This window comes from Carya illinoinensis, chromosome 4 (genome assembly GCF_018687715.1).
Source record: "Carya illinoinensis cultivar Pawnee chromosome 4, C.illinoinensisPawnee_v1, whole genome shotgun sequence".
NCBI lineage: Eukaryota > Viridiplantae > Streptophyta > Magnoliopsida > Fagales > Juglandaceae > Carya > Carya illinoinensis.
Window position 1 is genome coordinate 1,940,290 of NC_056755.1, and position 19,512 is coordinate 1,959,801.

A 19,512-nucleotide genomic window follows, 5' to 3' on the forward strand; every position below is an offset into this window, starting at 1 on the left:
ACGTTTAGGAGCGCTAAAAATGTATTTTATTTTTAAATAAATTAAAATATATGAGCGGTCATGACTCGTGAGTGACAAATTAACAAACTAGTATTTTCCTTTTATTTTTCTGGGCCACAAGTTTTAGAAAGTCTCGTGTCTGACACGTACTTCCCGAGATGAAGACACGTGGATATACCTGATAAGACCCTCCAAAGCATTGAAAACCAACGACAGGGACGGTGCAACGTCTCTTAGCACAGGGTTGTAATACAGTCGAGTTGAGTCGATTTTTGACGAATTGAGTCAATTTTTTATTAGTCGAGTTGATTCGATTAGATTCAAAATATTTGATATATTTTTTAATTCTTTATTCGAGTTTGATTCGATAAGTTAAATTTTTAATTTGAACTCGAACTTCTACTCATTCCATGATTGAGTTTGAGTTGAGTCGAATTCAAGCTTGAATTATTTTTTTAATAAGATTTAATAATTAATAAAATAAATAAATAAAACTAATATTGAATATAAATAACTAAAAACTAGAATCTTTATTAAATTTTAAAATGTTAAAAAATTTATAAATATTTCATATTTAACTAGTTGATATTTATCCAAAATAACAATATATTATATGCTTATATGTATTATTAATACATATACTTAATATGATAGCATATATCTATTTCATATATGTTTTCCACATACTAATATATGAAATTATTAAATTTTATTGACTAATTATTATACAAATTATAAAATATACATAGGAAATATATTCACTATATAGATATAAGTAATTAGAATACATATTATATATTTAATTATAAAAGTGGTATGCTTATATTATTAGCTAATACATATATACATGCATAGGTGTATGTATATATTTATCAATATATGAATGAGTTTTAATCGAGTCGAGCTAATGAGTATAGTTGAGTATAAACGAGCGAAACTAAACGAGTCTTAACCCAGTCGAGTCGATTTTTGTTAGGTATGTGTCATTTAGAAATCGAGCAGGTATCTGCTTTCACGAACGAACTTTTTTTTCACGAGTCGAGTTCGATTCGAGTTTAACCGAGCGGGCTATCGAACAGACTGGTTCATTTACAGTCCTACTCTTAGAAAAAAGCTTAGCAATCATAAAGGCAAACGTATGTAATTTTATTTAATAATTAGAGAATATTTCTAATGTTTTATAATTATTTAATATCATAATTGAAAGGTCTATAAAAAAGATAATAGAGTAATATTACGTAGAGTCTCTATTTGAAGATTGTTCATGTAAATTTAGATAATTTTATCTTTAAAATTTTTTTAAAATTACAATAATATCTCTCTCAAATTACAATAATTTCTATTTAATAAAATATATTAATAGATCTGTACACATAGTCCTCATTTAGAAATTGCAAATATAATTTATCTAATTATCTACATTTTACAGTACTTAACGTATATTCTCTTCAAAAATAAAATGGAGAGAATTTTACTCTTAAATGCATGGGTCTACTTTGAACTTTGATTGTCGATACAATAGATGGAAGTCATGTGTTTCTTATAATGTAGATCCTATTTTGTTTTAGGCCATAAAACACAAAGGTAAATTATAGTTCACCCATCACGGTTTGTCGCTTTTCATCTCTAGGTTAAGACATGGATCCCCACCCAAAGCCAAAGGGTCAATGCAAAAGTGATTCCTTGTGTTTACTTTTCAAATTATGTTTCTTTGGAGTAGCTTTTTTCTGTATTGCTGTCCTAAACATGCAAGATATAACATTAGAAAAACAAAAGTAAAAAAGAAGAAGGTAGAATGATCATGAGCTTGTTACTTTAACTGGGGATGGAGTCCCCATCAAAACTTTTCAATCCAATTAAGTAAAGGCCTTATTGTCGTGAGATATTGATCAATTTTTTTGCAATATAATTGAAACATTATTCATTCAAATAAAAGTGAACATTAGAATATAGATGTTTCGTTTGAAATTGTTTTAGATAGAAATTAAATGATATTTTATTATTTTTAATATTTTTAAAAATTTTAAAAAATTAAATTATTTATTATATTTTATAAAAAAATTATAATAAAAAAATTAAATAAAAAGAAATATTCTGTAAATTCAAAGGAAGCCAAATTTTTTTATTAATTACGGCTACCTAGTCAGCCTCGATGGAACTTCAATATTTTACATGCGCACTGAGTCACTGACGTTGGCTGGCCGAGCTAGCTCCTCTTCACTGTACAAGTACAATAAAGTCTTTTTCTTTTTTCCGATCAAGCGTGGTAAAGTCTTTATGAGTCTCATGATCATCATCATTCCCTTTCTCCCTCTTCCCCACTCTGACAGAAAGAGAGACATCAGCCAAGTGAGAGGGCATAAAATACCTTGAATCTCCTGCCTCTCTTTCAAAGCTAGACCCAGCAATCATCATGTCCTCTCTGTACCTTCTCCGTCGCCATCATTGTTCCCACGCTATCCCACCTTTTGCCCTCAACAACTCCACGCATCCCAAAGCGTCATCATTTCCATCGGCAAGAAAAAGAAGGATCAAACGGAAAGAGGATCAGAAACATGGACATGTGTTTGCAAAAGAAGAAGTAGCGGGAGACAGCCTAGCTTTCTTTGTTGGGCTTTCTTCTTGGTTTTGAGTGAAGGGTCTACTCCTTGTAAGACTTTCAAGTCTTTGCTTTTGGGGAATCAAGCATCCTGGTCCGATTATTTGCTCCATCAAGCTGCAAATTATTTTCTCAAGTTCTTATGTTTATGGGTTTCTTCCTTTCGCTAAGGTGAACTTCGTAGATCTTGTAAAATAGCTAGGGTTTATGGTTTAGGTTTTGAAGATCACTACTAAGAAGTTATGATAAAGGGTCGATCTTCTTGTTCCCTCTGATCTGTTTCCCTCCCTCTCTCTGATGTCTTGAATTTACTTGTGCGGTAGCTTCTCATCCTTGTTATCATGTCTACACTCATGTTCTGGTGCAACTTTATGTTTGGAGTTAATAAATTTATGGATTTCGCTTGTGAAATGAAAACATATGATCTTACGTCCTTCGTGTCAATACCTCGATTATCGTCTAATCATGTGTAAAAGAGTCTAGCCTTTGTTTGCCGAGCGAGCGATGTTAGATGAATGATTTTCTCTTGCAGATCTACCAGTAACCAGATCAAAGCATGTTATGGCTTAGATTATTATTTTTTTATACATATTAAAACCTTTTTTTCCCCTTCTTATGAATATCGGAAATAGCTAGCTAGCTAATTAATTTTCACGTAATATATGTATATTATGATATTGGTTAATTCTCATTGGATTTACAATGATAAAGACTTTGCTGCCATGCAAACTAGCTTATATACTCATTCATCATGTGTACGCGTACGTATACGCATAAAAATTTATTAGCAAGAGATCAAGGATTTTGAATATATATACTTTGGACCAAAAAATTTATTTATTTCATTTTAGTCGAATATTTCTCAAATCGGCTACCTGTATTTATGTATTATCATATGTAAGCATGCAGATCATCGTACCGTATGTTAATTAAGCACCATGAGTTTTGAGCCTTTTTTTTTTTTTTTTTCAATTACTGTGTTAATGTCATATTTGGATGATTTTTCATATGAGTTATGGTATATAAATCAGTTTTATATATTTTTTACACGCTCTATTGATATGATTGGTTAAATCAGTTATCTTACATTGAAAAAAAGATGCAACTAATCATTTACTAGAATATGTAAACACAAAAATGACTGTACATAAAAATTTTATTCTCGATACACTTGGAAGACATTACATGCTGATCAACCAGCCCGCTAAGACATATAGCATGCATGATACTCGCTAGCTAGTAGTGTATTGTTGTCATGTGATCTTTATTTTTGTATATGTATATGTATATCTTCTTGGAGTCACATGACAAGATAACTGCTTATTTACTACTATTTATTTTTTTATCAAAATTATTATTTTCTATTCTTGTCATAAATAGTCATTTCTATCGTAAATAATTTGTCATAAATGGTTTTTTTTTTTTTTAATAGTGCGGATGGAAGTGGTTTTCAACGTAGTATGTTTATTTGATTTCTGACTTTGAAAATCAGGTGCATGGCTTTGAATGTAATTCCAAAACTTACGGTTTTCATGATTTCTAGTAAACCGGGAGAGAAGCACACCGATTTGTAACTTGTAGAGCCCATTGCCTCTTGATCATCATCTTCAAGAAGTTCTAAGTTATCGGCATTCTCTTATACCAAGGCTGTCCTTAAATTGTTAGGGGAACGTATCTATTTACAGAACTTTTGTCAAATCGATTTAGGTTTTCTTCATGATCTGAATTTGTCAAAGTTTATAGTTAGGTGAACGTACGGAGCACACATGGAGTGTATGGTAAATGTTCAACATGATCGATCTTGATTGAAAGAAAAGTGGTATCAATCAACAGAAAAGTTCGGGTAGAACTTTCTACGATTGTTTCTACAAATTTAGAATAAAAACAAATAAATAAATAGTTTGGAGAAAATTACCAGACTATAGATGAATTAAGTAAAACGAAGCTCATTACTTAGCTAAATATAAGGATGTTTGGTCTTTATTATATGTTATATATATATATATATATATCTATATATGTAGTTGATCGGAGGTTTCAGTAATATTATTCTGATTTGAGTTGAGATAAAAATTAAAAATAAAATAAATATTATTTTTTAATATTATTATTATTTTAAAATTTAAAAATTAAGAATTATTTATTATATTTTATATTAAAATTTTAAAAAAATTATAATAATTAAATAAAATGAATTAAAAAAAAATTTAGTTTCCAAACGCAGCTTCAGTGGGAGGACAGATTAATGATGATGAGCTGTGAGTGAGCATTTCCAATCTGATCCAAATTCGGGGAAGCTCGATCGATCGTACTGTGTTTATGACTTTTTGTCCATCTTTGTTGACACTCCTGTAATTAACAAGATGGAAGACTTTTGGCCCATGTGGTTTGCCCTACATAACGAGTTCATGTCCGGCATCGATCTCAGAGCTGCATGCTAGCATGCACCCAAACACTAATCATACGGGAGCACGTTACTAAATTAATACTTATATATTAATTCGGGGAATGACAATGATCACGGATGTCTACTGCCTCTTGATCTTCCTTTTCAGATTATCTTTAACCAACCGAAAAATAAAAGGAGTTAAGGAATATTCCTAATTCCTTGAACTTTGATCATATAATTAATTAAGCTCTTATATTGTTTTTCTCCTTTCATAATTAACTATAGTCTATATATATATATAGGATTTAATCATCCCATGCTTACTACTCAAAGTGGGAAAATCGACGAGGCTACCTCTTGCGGGATAAGGCTGATAATGGGATGGTATTTTTGGGGTATAAACGTTTCCAACCGTGAGATGCGATTGACCAAAAGAAAAGCAAATAATACACTGATAATGTTGATGGACCCCAGGTTTTTGCTTTGTTATGGGTTTTGATTCTCGTGGATTAATTTTGAAAATATTGGTTTCATTATTTTTTATTTGGTTGCAATTGTTATGAAACTTTAATGTTGTTGGTGTTGGCTGCACTGAGAGAAAAATAGAGAGAGATCTTGAACGTGAGAGAGAGACGCTTCTTTTTCAATATTGAAAACCTTAAATGATACCCATATATATAAGAGTATAAAGGCGGTTTTAACGGTTAAGGACGATCAATTATGACGGTTACAAGCGATCATAATTGACGGCCAAGGAGGGTCAATTATGGCGACTGCATGCTGTCACAATTGACGGCTAAGTACGGTTAATTATGACGGCTAAAGTTGGTCATACAAGTTATTTATAACATTTCTTTTTTGGATAACCACATATAAAGAATATGCATCGTTAAAATCTCATCAAAGAAAAACCCTATGGGAAAAAAAAACCAATGGCAAGGGAAAAATGGTACAATATTCATGTGTACCGCCAAACGCTTTAGAATTGCCTCATTAAAACTTTGCAAAAGAAAATCTAATGGAAAAAAAACCTTAGAGAATGAAAAAAAATACAATCAGCACTAGTCTTCAAAACATTTACTCCCTTTGAAAAGTGCATTATGATAGGTTTTGAAATCTTCGCAATCCAATGTTCTGCATAATCTTCTTAAATGTTGCAGTTGGTAATACCTTAATGAATAAATATGTCAAATTATCATTTGATTGTATCTGCTTGACATCAATTTCACATTTTTTCTCATGAATTGCAATGATCTCTTTGTATGGATCTGAAAGATAACATGCATCCGTATATCCAACTAATTATGGACTTGATTCATGTTGATAAAATAATCTCATATCAATCCTACCTCGAAGGTAACAAATGACATGTTTAATATCATTCCAATGTCTTCAAGTTGGTGCGGAACTATATCTTGCAATTAAATTAACTGAAAATGCAATATCAGACCGAGTATAATTTTCAAGATACATCAGGGCTCCAATTGCACTGAGATAAGGCACTTCAGGACCAAGAATTTCTTCATCGTCTTCACAAGGATGAAATGGGTCTTTCTGCACATCAAGTGATCGAACAACCATTTGAGTACTCAGGAGATGAGTTTTGTCCATATAAAAGTTTTTCAAGACTTTATAGTGAAAGGTCTTTGGTTGATGCATCTCAATATTGTGTACCAACTCTTAAAATGATACAGTTGGTAATGTTTTGGTAAACAAATTCATCATATTGATTGAAGATCATTTTAACATTAAATTCACTACTCTTATGGAGTTGTGCTATTCTGAAGTTCTTGTAAATAACATAGTTAGTAGATAAGTCATTAAAATTTAGCCGACAACCTCCATATTCAACAAAAACAGTGGCCACATTTTTACACTAGACAAACACCGCAGGATTTTACACCTCTTCTGTAGCTGTCAGGCACCGCATGACTATGATGCTACATCTCTTGTAAAAAGATGCTTCACGAAAGATGTTGTGAAGCAATAGAGATGCTTTGTCGTTCCTTTTACTCACATGATGATGTTACTTTTATGATATGAACAGATATTCATTTTTCTAGAAGGATTTATTCTGTTGTCGTTTCATAATCAATATTTTTTAATGCTCAATATTTTGCCTCTGTTATGACCATGTCTTGGAAGTTATTAGTTAAAGTGAATTAGGTCAACTAACTTAATAATCAAATATCTTAATTGCGTTAGAAGCTCTTTGTGAAGAGTTGTAAGAACAAGAAACTGAAAGAGAAGAATAAAGCGCTAAAATAGTATGCCCAAGATCTTCAGGATCAGCAACAATGAATATTTGAAGGAGTCCACATACTTAGAGAATAAGGATAAGCTGCATTTAATCTCGCCGTCGATATCTCAAAAAGTCCAATTTCAAAGAGAGTAGGGGCAAGCTTCTTTTAATTTTACGGCCTAGTAAATAATTGTAGGATATCTGTGTTTAGCGTTTTCTCTATCAATATATATAATTTTATCTTGCTTTCATAAATTTATCTACAAAATAAATATTCAACTCATCTTCATTGACATCTCATCTTCTTCACTCTTCTGTAATTAGTCTGCTTTCTTATTTTACAATCTCTTTCTGCATTCTTATTCTGCAATGGCCCAGCAATCTTCTCGTGATCAATATATGAAGTATTCTACACCTCGTTCACCAGTTATTTCTACTTCTATCGTAGGTGTTATAATGCAATACAATAATGATTTGACTAATAAGTCAGATAATGATGCTATCTATGAGCTTGTGAGTCTCGATACCCGATACTTATCAACCATTATCGCATTTTCTTAGCGACTACAATCCAAAACTTGTAAGGTTGACAAATTCAACGAAAAAATTTCTATCTTTCAGCAACTTCTTCTAGAGTCCAATATGAAGATAGGAGCAATAAAGTAAGAGAATAGGAATTTAAAATTCTTGCTTAACTCTTCTTTTCGATTGCTTACTCCTTTAGATAGGGATGACATGCAAATTTTTGAATAGCAAGATCGTTTAAAAAATGAGGCGAAGAGCCTCAAATTTCTGTGATTTTATTTCGAGATAATAAAATAATATTTCACAAATATTCATATTGTGTTTCTATCTTCTGATAGATGTTCTGTGTGCTCTATTTTATTTCTTCTTTAATAATGCACATTTCTTATAAAACCGTAATATGAATTTGAAATACTAGTTGCATTTAAGATATGATATTTCAGAACTAATAATTTTATCCATCTCCCCCTTGAAGCCAAAAGGGTTTCAGATTTATATTTCAAATATGTGCAGTTTTCATGAACTCTCCTGAAGCCTTAATGACATTTAAACTATTTATATAAACTGCAATAAAAACTAATATAGATACTGAAATTATATAAAAATAGTTTGTTCCACGTGCGTTTAGATTGCAGTTTATATAAACTGTAATATAATAACTCTTCTTTTCGATTGCTTACTTCTTTAGATAGGAATGATATGCAAATTTTTGAAGAGCAAGATCGTTTAAAGAATGAGGCGAAGAGGTTCAAATTTCTGTAATTTTATTTCGAGATAATAAAATAATATTTCACAAATATTCATATTATGTCTTATAGATGTTTTGTGTGCTCTATTTTATTTCTCCTTTAATAATGCACATTTCTTACAAAACCGTAATATGAATTTGAAATACTAGTTGCATTTAAGATATGTTATTTCAGAACTAATAATTTCATCAATCTCCCCCTTGAAGCCAAAAGGGTTTCAGATTTATATTTCAAATATGTGCAGTTTTCATGAGCTCTTCTGGAGCCTTAATGACATTTAAATTATTTATATAAACTGCAATAAAAACTAATATAGATACTGAAATTATATAAAAATAGTTTGTTCCACGTGCGTTTAGATTGTTTTAGATTATATAAGGATTTTTGAAACTTGATAGAATAAGTACTTTAGGACTATATGCTTCATGCATTTCATATCTAATGATCTATATAAATATGCAGTTAATCATACATACTCATAACTATCAAGCTAATAAAAACCTCAATATAATTACATCCATTTCCAAAACATATCAATATTATTTTTGCGAGAAACCTACTCGTAATTTATATATCACATTTTCATTTCCTTTATACAAATACCCATTGATATTCAACAAGCATCACCTATGAGGTGTTTAGACTACAAGTCCATATGCATCACATTTTACTAGTGATATCAATTCTGTAGGAATTATTTCTTTCAAATTTGGCCAATATTTTTACGTCGGTATTCTTTGACGGTTCGTGACTCACTTTCTTCATTACTTCTAGTAATGTCAAGTGTCATCTTATATGAAAATACGTTGTCGACAACAGTTTTATTTCTATCCAGAATTTATCCAATACTCATGAAATGTATCGAGATCTCGTTATTTTTAGGTACATGTCCCTCTTCAAAGGAAGACATTTTGTGAAAAATCTCTTTAGGAGAATTATACTCTTTAGGAGTTTTTATTATGAGAGAATTTTGTACAGAAAGTTTGGATGAATCTTATTGCTTATTTTGTAGGTACGACCTCTTCAGGAGCACAAATTTATTTTCTTTGTGTTTTTTTTTTTCTTTTGAGATGCTTTATCTTTTGTATCAATAGGTCTCACATGCTTTTAGACATATCTTATATTCATTAGACTGCTAAATTTCTTAATTGTCCTACGAGGACTTCAATCCTCGCTGAGATTTTAGCATCTAAAATATGAGACATTTTTATCTTATTACATCCATAAATTAATTATCATCTGAACTTCTAGTTCACCTATGATAATCAAGATAACATTGAATTATTTTATTTTATTTTATTCTAGCAAATTTTTCTTTCCGCTCATGGTGGGAAGACTTTATAGTAAAAGAATCTTCTGGTTCTTTTATATACGTCTATATGAAAATTATTCGACTTATCGTAATTGATTTTGGATGATTAAGATAATCATGAAAAACATACAAATATTTTGAATCATATTACTTTTAATGCATCATAATATTTGATTTAATAGTTGTATAATATCATCTCAAATAGAAAGCTGGTAGTTTTTCTAATATGAGCTTCTGGCCCAAAATCATAGAACTACTATAAAAATATTCATTACCACGTCTAAACTCTTGGTTTTTTTGAAAAAATGCACCATTCACTTCTGGGAATTATATAAATCCAATACCGTTCATTTCAATGAATGATGTGGAACTAGTAGGACGTGACTCGTGATTTTTTAACAAAAACTCATTATTTTGCTCAGCCACTAGAAGACAAGATATAAGTTTAGAATATCTTGTAAACTTTCGCACTCGATATTGCTACTTCAGGAGTACATTCGAGGTATTCATTTTAAAGTACTCGATATTACTATTTCAGGAGCATATTTGAGGTATTCATTTTAAACAGATATTCTTTCGTGACTTTTCTCTACACAATTTCAATTATGCAACTTCAGGTGCATTAATCATAATGAGCTTTTGGTACATGTATCACTCCTTTAAACTATCTCACAGAATCAATAGATCTTTTATTATGAGATACTCAATAAAATTATTGATTTAGGGCGATCCTTTAGGGATGCTCCATTTCTATTCCAAGATGAATTTTATCATTAATAATTCATAACAAGTATAACAAAATAAATATAATTTGTATATAAATTATGTGAATAAACATAAAATTTTATCAAGTAATAATAAGAAATATAATCTTTAATACTCACATTGGGGATTACAAATAATATATTAAAAAACTTACTTGAAGTAGAAGACCACTAGCTTCATAATCAACAGAACCTCATGCTGATAATATAGAGAGATCTTAAACGTGAGAGAGAGACGTTTTTTATTCAATATTGAAAATCTTGAATGATACCCATATATATAGGAGTATAAAGGCGGTATTGGCCGTCATAATTGACGGTTAAAGACGGTCAATTATAACGATTACGAGCAATCATAATTGACGGCTAAGGAAGGTCAATTATGACGACTGTTGGTAGTCAATTATGACGACTACAGGCCATCATAATTGACGGCTAAATACAGTCAATTATAACAGCTAAATGTGGTCATACAAATCGGTTTATAACAGCAATTGATTTCTTTTCTTTTTATGTGGAAATGGTAGCACTCAAATTGTAACTTATAAAGGATGCTTCCATCTTAGTATTAATATGATAAAGGTGTCCAAGGCCAAGGTAGTCCTGACTTTGTGTATATGGATTGTCGGTCGGTAGAGACGTCAGGCCTTTTGACCTAGGAGATCATATCTCGTGTGTACTACTTTGCTATTTCTTTCTGGGTTTCTTGGCTTGACCTCGCCTTTTGGGCTTGGCCCATCCTATACTTCACACCCATTTCTTATAGTTGGGCTACCCTTAGACCCATTGGTGCCTTGTGAGCTAGGCCCATGTGGCTTGGCCTGACACCAGGAACGACCTCCCTCATAGGATGTAAATAAAAAATAAATACAAGTTGATACAACTGTATTTACATGTACTAAAAATTTACATATAATGATTAGTTTAGCACTTAGAATATCTATAAAAAATAGTGAAATGATTTGAGTTAAGATTTTTTATTAGATTTTGAAAAGTGTGAGAGAAAAAGTTGAATAAAAATACTATAAAGTTAAAATTTTGTTTAAATATAATTTTTATTTTAAAATTGAAAAATTTTAACTGTTTTTTGTGTTTTATTTGGAAGTTGATTTAGGTTTATTTTAAAATAATTTTTAAAATTATATATGACAGAAAAAATACTTTTAATTAAATAATAATTATAATTTTAAAATTTATATTCCAGTATTATTCTCGATAATTCATTATAGAAGTAAGCTTTCTTCCGGATCTTGAAAAAAAAGTAAAAAAGGGGGTTCGGGTCGGGAACAGTATTTGTTGGTAAAAAATTTAGGGTCTGAAGTGGGCCTCAGGTGTGTGAACATCTACGCCCGGCCCATTACATTGACTTGACCTGTTGACCCCACCTCCGTTTTACCTTATTGAACAAGGAAATCAATGCCATTCTATTCCTTCTTCTGGCCTGCTGCTGGCAATGTACATGAATGATGCTCTCTAATCGCTTTCGAACTTTGGTTTCGTCACTCCTCGACTCGAGTTTCCCTTCGACGCTATGATGCATCAAACTTAGGTCTTTCTTAGATCTCCACGAAGGCCCATCGTTTCGCTCTCGGAAAATGTCGGAGCCACGTTTCACAATCACTCTCGGTCCCTCTCGTCAGGTACGTGTGTGCGCGTGTTTGTTTGTTAAGTTTTTTAGCAGTTTGATTGGGTACTGGCCGTTTGGTTGCTGGGAAACTGTGGGAAAAGAAAAGGAATTGAACTCGTAAAGGGGGAATTGGGGCTTTTCAATTAGGTTTTGGGGTCTTTTTGGTGATAATAACTTCAAAATTTTGTATTATTGAACTATTTGTTTAGTGACTCCACTCTGCATAGCACTTTTTGTGTGTACTTGAGCAGACTAATAAGTTTTCGGATTCCGATTATGGAGAAGTGACTGTTTTTTTATTAAACAGAGTTAAATCTATTGTTTGTGTATGGGATTTGATTGAATGTTAATGTGATTCGATTTTTTCGCAGGTGGTAAAGAGGGGAGGAAGAGTAAAGGAGTATGCGCATCCACATGCCGATACTAAAGCAATGACTGGCAGCAAACGTTTTTGGGGGGAGAAAGGAAGGAGTAGTGCCAATAATTTGTCCTCGTCAACAAGGAAGCGGTTCGTGTTGTTCTCTTTATTTTCGAATTTAAAATATAGTTCTATCATTTTTTTGGGATCCTCTAGGTTGATGGTTTTGAAAAATATTTTCGGCTACTGATTTTCTAGTTTACCATTACGGTAGAACTCTATAGGCTCCTGAGACATTCAAAATACATCTCTTCATTATATAAGTTAATGTAAGAGAAACTTTGTTAGGGTGCTGCGTAGTAGGAAAGTAAGAACAAGGATTTTGAGTCTGGGTATATTTTTATGTGGTTTCCTCTAGTGAACCCAGTTTATTCGCTAGGGTCTGTCAGATGCATTCATTCCACCTTTTTTCATCAAGCAGCTCTAATGCCGCCGGAGTGTTTTCTTAATTAGGTTCAAAGTGATGAAAGAATTTGAACTTTTTAATTCGTTTTATTCCTAGCTTATCTGATTGACCATATAGGGATTGCAGTACCAGGACACCTACTTTCATAAAACATGGTATCACGATTTTGTTTGTGGCACTCGGAGGGTTTTTGTGTTTATGATTCGGCTGTCAGAAAATTTATTTCAAGCTGTGCTAATTGGTTATATATGATTTGCAGTCAGCGAGGAGATGGTAACTGGAGTTGGGATGATGATGGAGTGCATGGTGATGACCAGTCTTGCTCATATATGTGTTTTTATTTATAATCTCTTGTTCTGTATTTGGTTCATTTGCCCTGACTCTGGTACCCTTATATGAGTGAAGATCTTGGGATTAGTCGAGATGATCTCCGGTTGAAACTGATGCGCAAAAGCCTGAAGCGAATTCGTAGGGCTGCTGAAGAGCGTAGGAAGATGGATCAACGCAAAAAGTTTTCAAAGACTAGTCAGCCTTTAGTGAGTCATAACATGATGCATCAGAGGTCTGAGCCAACAGAAAATGGTATTTCGTGGCAAATGCCATCCATGGAAAGATCAAGGTTTAAAGCTTCAAGGGGACTCCCACCACCAGTAAGCTTTGAGGACGTGCGGCAAGTATCATCAGTAAGGGTAGCTGATCCCTCAAGAGCTGGATGGTTTATGAACAGTAATGCTACTTCTAGGCGAATAAATTCTGCGCCTTTTACCATGAAAGGTCCTCTTGAAAATTCCAAGCCAGTTACACAGCTTGCACCTATGACTAGCTTTGGGCAGAAAAGTTCTCATACGGTATGTTTTTGTTTGCTGCTGCATCGCTTCAGCTTATTTTCAGAAGAGCTGGTTTGTTTATATTAGTGATTTTTTCCACTTTGGTGGTTGTATTTAAAGTCTGTTAGTCATCTATGGTCATGCATGCATCCTGATATATCTTCTTGGAGTGGTTTTTCTATAGGTAGTTGAATCTGTCACTGTTGATGGCCTGTTGCAATCACTTGGTTTGGGGAAGTACAACATTCATTTCAGGGCTGAAGAGGTAATTCACCTGTTTGTAACAGAGTGAGAGAGAGAACTAACGAATGAGCTTTCGCTAGTTTGACTGATGGAAATTAAAAGCAAATGTTACATGATTTTCAGAAAGTTGGTAAATCTTATGTGCTGTGAGGATTTATGTTCCACGTGAATACTAAGAAACTACTACCACAAGAAATTCAGCCTATTTAGAGCAGTGAACCTTGGAAATGCATGAACTAATTAATTTAATAGTTAAAGTATCTGATCTGTAGGTGGACATGACGGCCTTGAAGCAGATGGGTGATAAGGACCTCAAAGAGATGGGGATACCAATGGTATTGTGATTTCACTCTCAAGAAATTTAGGGACTCTGTTTGATATTGTTTTTCGGTGCAAAAGTTACTTCTGTTGGTATCTTACTATTGTGTTTTATATTATTCTACCATATCAATGCATAAATTGCTTCCACTGTGAACCCCTCTGTGCTGCTTATTTACTATGATATGAATCTGTTCTCACAAAAGCTGCTTGATATGAAGGGACCAAGGAAGAAGATCCTCCTAGCTCTCTTGCCCCATTCTAGACGACGACAGCCATAACTGCAGAAGTTAAATTGCCTCATCAACTTTCGAGATGTCTGTTTTCCCTGTAATTCTAAAATTGGAGTATACATTAACAAGTTTACTGAGTGTATGTATTATTGAGGTTGAGATGTGAGAGGATTGCTTCATGTAATATTGACCTTAAAAGCACTTGCTTAAAAACAGATCTTGATTGATTTGTTTATAACAAAGCGTGGAGGATTGCATAGTGAAACATCAAAGTATTTAGGCCTTATTTATTTTCACAATTATTTTCATTTCATCTCATCATTACAAATTTATTAAATTTTTACACAAAATAAAATAAATAATTTAACTTTGAGTGGCATTACAGTCATCGATAAGATGTCTCGATAAATGTACTTCTTTTTTTTTTTGTTTTTCATGTATTTGTTTAATCATCATAAATATTTAAAAATATAATATCATTAAAATAATACTTTCTTAAGTAAAAGAAAAAAAATTGTGTTAGGATTTGGACCCAACTCTTAATAGATATAGCATTTTTTTTAATTTTGAAATAAAAATAATATAAAAAAATATAGTCTAATAATAATTTATTTATTTTTTTAATTTTTATCTTAATTCATCTTATTTGCTATGTAATCAAATTTCATTTTGTCACTGCTTCAGAAGTTAGTTTGGGATAAAGAGAGAAGAGCCATGTTACATTCACTCTGAAAAGAGCAAAAGGTTTTTCTTTCTTAAATATATTTAAAAATTATTTATAAAAAATACTTTCTTAATCTTTAAGAAAAAAATGTTATCCTCTCTACATTAGTCTTTCGTCATGCTTTTTGTGCAGAAGTTCACTGTACGGTTGGGGATTTTCAAGAATTACATCTTGTCTTGATCAAATATTGATTAGATGTTTCGTGCAATTAATCGAGGTGAGTGCAAATTAACCTGGACACTTACAGATATAAAAATATATATATATATTGATTAGATGTTAACTCTATTATGTAGTGACCACGATCCAGATATTCGTATAGATGTATGTGATTTTGATAATTGTTGGATGAATGTGATGCTAAATTAGCATTGATATGAAAAACGCTTGTCTATAAAGATATCTTCTTTTTTTTTTTTTGAAAAAAAAAGCTCACAAACTTGGATCTAAAACTTCTTTACAACAAAACAAGATTACAACAATCGTGTCTCCTTGGTATGAACAAACATCCAGCGTTCCCGAAAGGAAGCCACGCTTGACAATCACAAGCTCAAATTAATGAAGATTTACAGTCAAAACTGTGGGAGGTAGATCTCCCTTGAGGACAAGTAACTTTTGTGGTGCTTTGAGGTCTGAAGGCATCCAAATTCAGCAAGAGCTGGAAGTCCAGCAATAGAAGTAAAGTATATGACATTTTTTTTATTATTTATTTTGCCCCTTAGCGACCACAAAAGTAAAAGGGCATGGGAGTGGTGATTGATGACAATACACATCCCTCGAGAATGACTCAAAAATCGAAAAGCATCTTACCCTTTTTATACCATTGCCTCTTTACTTTCTTATATACTCCTAAGTTAATTGTAATTAAGTACTCCAAACAAGAAATAAGATCACTACAACTTCTTAATGAATAATTCATCTACCATTTAAAAAAGTCACATACATGGCACACCGAGACAGTTGTTTGGATGCTAAGCACTTCTCGACCATATTCATTATTATTTATTATTATTATTATTCATTACTTTTTACTTATTTTTTATTATTTTTATTATTTTTTACTTATTTTTATTACTATTCATTACTTTTCACTTATTTTTTATTATTTTATTATTACTTTTTATTACTACTAGGTGAGAGTAACGTGCAAAGCACGTTTGTCTAATTTTATGAAATGATTATTTGTAAAAAATAATATGTATTTTATAAAAATTATTGATGTCAGTTAATAATTTAAGGCATATTGGAGAAAATAAAAAAATTAGTTCAAAATATCATATAATCCAATACATGTTCATAACATCTATAATTTTAGCAAAGATGTATATGAAAAATTTAATAAAAATCTAACACAAACGGTAATTCAAAATATGTGTCGTTTGATGTTTGTATTATAATTCATCAATTTATGTCATCCTGTAGACAATCAATAGAGACAATATTGAAATTCTTATTTTACTGTTGGTTGAGTCGATCAGGGACAACATAAAGTTAAAACATAATCTTTTTATAAAATTTATGGTATAATATTTTCTATATATAGCATATATATAAATCATAAAATATATTTTGAAATTGTTGGCCGAATTTACTCTTTCTTGATTAGCTCAAGGATCAAGGCCTTTGTCACGTGCCTATCATAGCAAGCCCACGTATGGAATATGACTTAGCGGAAGCTACGTCCTACTACCATGGAGAAAAAAAAAACACTTTGATTAAACACACTTATATTATATATTATATGAGATTTTTAAACTTGAAATACTCAATAATCTGAGTTAATAAAACGTATAATACACGTTTATTATATTTAGGGATTCACGTCTTATGCACCTAATACACGTGTATATGTTAAGGAGAAAAAGAAAAATATAATAACTAATCTTTAATTACTTATTATTATAATATAAACTATTAAGTATTATAATTATTGAGATTAATAAATTATATAACAAGATTGAATGTTATCTCTCTCAACATTTATATCTTCATTTTATGTGCCAAACCGTTAAAATAAACGGTGTTAACTTTAACGGAAAAACAAGAAAAACCGTTAAAACAAGATTTTCCGTTTCATACACACTTTTTATATATAGAAGATTCACAATTATTCTAACACTCAAAACCAACTGTGGAAAAAATGAGACAGAATTAAAAGGAAAAAGAGAGGGAGCTTTTTCTGCCCAGCTGCTCCATGATCCCTTTTTCAAAAAAAAATTCTATACATCATATTATTATTTTATTTATCTTATTAAATAAGATACACATTTATTATCATTTAATAATAATTTATTGTATAATTTTTTTTATCATTAAATAATAATAAATATGTCATGTTATATATTATCAAATATAAATAAAATGATATTATGGTATATGGCATCGCCCTTGTACAAATCATGAAGGCAACAGAGACGAGATCCAGAAAATAAAATAAATAATGTGTGTATTTTCAAGCTTAAAAATATCATATGGATACAAATAGTGTAAATATATTACCAGATCATCATAATCCAAAAATGAAAAATAATTAAAAAAAAGGAAAAATAAAATCTTTGAAAATCACTCACCACAAAATCACAGCAAAGAGAAACAATCTTTGAAAAAGGTTCCAGCCGATTATCAGTTAAATGCATCGCACCTGCGCCGGATCTCTCCTTGCGTCCCCGTTTTGACCTTGTACAAACTCAGCTTTTCCATTGCCTTCCCAAACGCCTCAAAGAAGTTGTTCTGGTCCGCCGCGTACATTTCCACGAACGGCCTCGTCCTCGAATCACTGTACAGCACGTGATCCGACCTCAACAGCCCCAACCCCTTGGGCAGATTCTGGAAGTACATGTTATCGAACTTGTTTGGAGTCATGATGTCATTGAACACGGACAATGTAGGGTTCTTCTGATACTCCGCGCAAGCTTTCTGCAGCTCCTGCGCAAACCTAGGATTGTACTGCGAATACTCACTGTAGTTATAGATCCCGGAGCTAAATTCTTTGCAATGAGAGAACCCAATAGTGTGAGCACCGCACAAGGCCACCGTTTCTTGGATCGAGAACCCATTAGATGCGAAAAGCTGAATGATTTGAGAGACAGACATTGTGGGTCTGGGAAGTTTGCCTTCGACATGGGATGCTTCAGAGACGCGCCCGTCTTTGCGTCCCAAGAGCACATTGTAGTAGGGACCACCCACCATGCTGACGAGGTCGCGCGTGGCAACGGCTAAGATGTCGGCGCAAGAGACGGTGCTGGGACAGGCAAGTTCGAGAGCGATCTTGGCGCGGACGACGACGTCGAACGCGTCTCCTGGGAGAGAGAGGTTGATGTCGGCATCGCGCTCGGCGGAGTTGAATGGGGTGGAGGAGAGGAGGATGGAGGCGTCGCAGCCGTTAAGGAAGCAGTCGTGGAAGAAGAGGCGGAGGGTTGCGGCGGCGGTGGTTGGGGTGATGATCTGCTTGTTGGTGATGGTGTCTTGGACGATTTGGCTGAATGGTGGGCAAGATTTATGGTAGTAGTCCAAGCTGAGCTGGGAATGTGAGGGAGTAATGAAGAGCAATGGAGATGTGATCAGAAAGATCAGTAGAACGAGAAACGCCATTTTTCTTAGTTTATCTCAGAGAGTGGTTTATGCAACACTATTGCTATAGAGAGAGAGAGAGAGAGAGAGAGAGAGAGGCTGTAGGTTGTAGAAGAGGTAGACTGAAGCAGCTTGTGGGAGGGAATTGGGTTTGAGCAGGTTGGACTTCTTGGGGGCAGTAGTAGGGTTTTACACAGTGAGAGAGAGTGCGTGTTTGCAGTTTGCACGCGTTGCTCTACCCCACGTGACGGATGAGTGCTGCAGCAGTGACTGAAGTAATATGCTCCTTGGTTCGAGTGAATAAGAAATGATATTTGTAGACGTTTAAATATTATATAATTTTTAAAAAAATAAATTAATAGAAATTTATATAAAAAATTATTTTTAATTGTGAATATATCATTTTTAGAGTAATTATATGATGTTTATATACTCTATAATTATATAAAATATTATTCTTTTTATTTTTTTTATAGATATATGGAACATGTTACAAACAGTGCTGAGTGAAGACCTGAAATCTATACTTTGGTGTGCAAGTCTCGGTTAATACTTCAAGAAAAAGT

The 19,512-nt window shown here is 32.5% G+C and overlaps 2 protein-coding genes across 2 annotated transcripts; one reads left to right on the forward strand and one right to left on the reverse strand.

Annotated features, from left to right (window-relative positions):
• The first annotated feature begins 11,997 nt into the window (after positions 1 to 11,997).
• Positions 11,998 to 14,917, forward strand: LOC122308446. Its single transcript, XM_043121773.1, has 7 exons — positions 11,998 to 12,220; positions 12,579 to 12,715; positions 13,291 to 13,337; positions 13,437 to 13,879; positions 14,043 to 14,123; positions 14,374 to 14,436; positions 14,641 to 14,917. Exons 1-7 carry the CDS (start codon positions 12,176 to 12,178, stop codon positions 14,698 to 14,700), a joined length of 876 nt encoding a protein of 291 aa, XP_042977707.1. The 5' UTR covers positions 11,998 to 12,175; the 3' UTR covers positions 14,701 to 14,917.
• Positions 14,918 to 17,805: 2,888 nt separating this feature from the next.
• LOC122306776 (peroxidase 63-like) lies at positions 17,806 to 19,204 on the reverse strand. The gene has a single exon (XM_043119287.1). The coding sequence runs from the start codon at positions 18,965 to 18,967 to the stop codon at positions 17,999 to 18,001; it is 969 nt and encodes a 322-aa protein (XP_042975221.1). The 5' UTR covers positions 18,968 to 19,204; the 3' UTR covers positions 17,806 to 17,998.
• Positions 19,205 to 19,512: the final 308 nt, after the last annotated feature.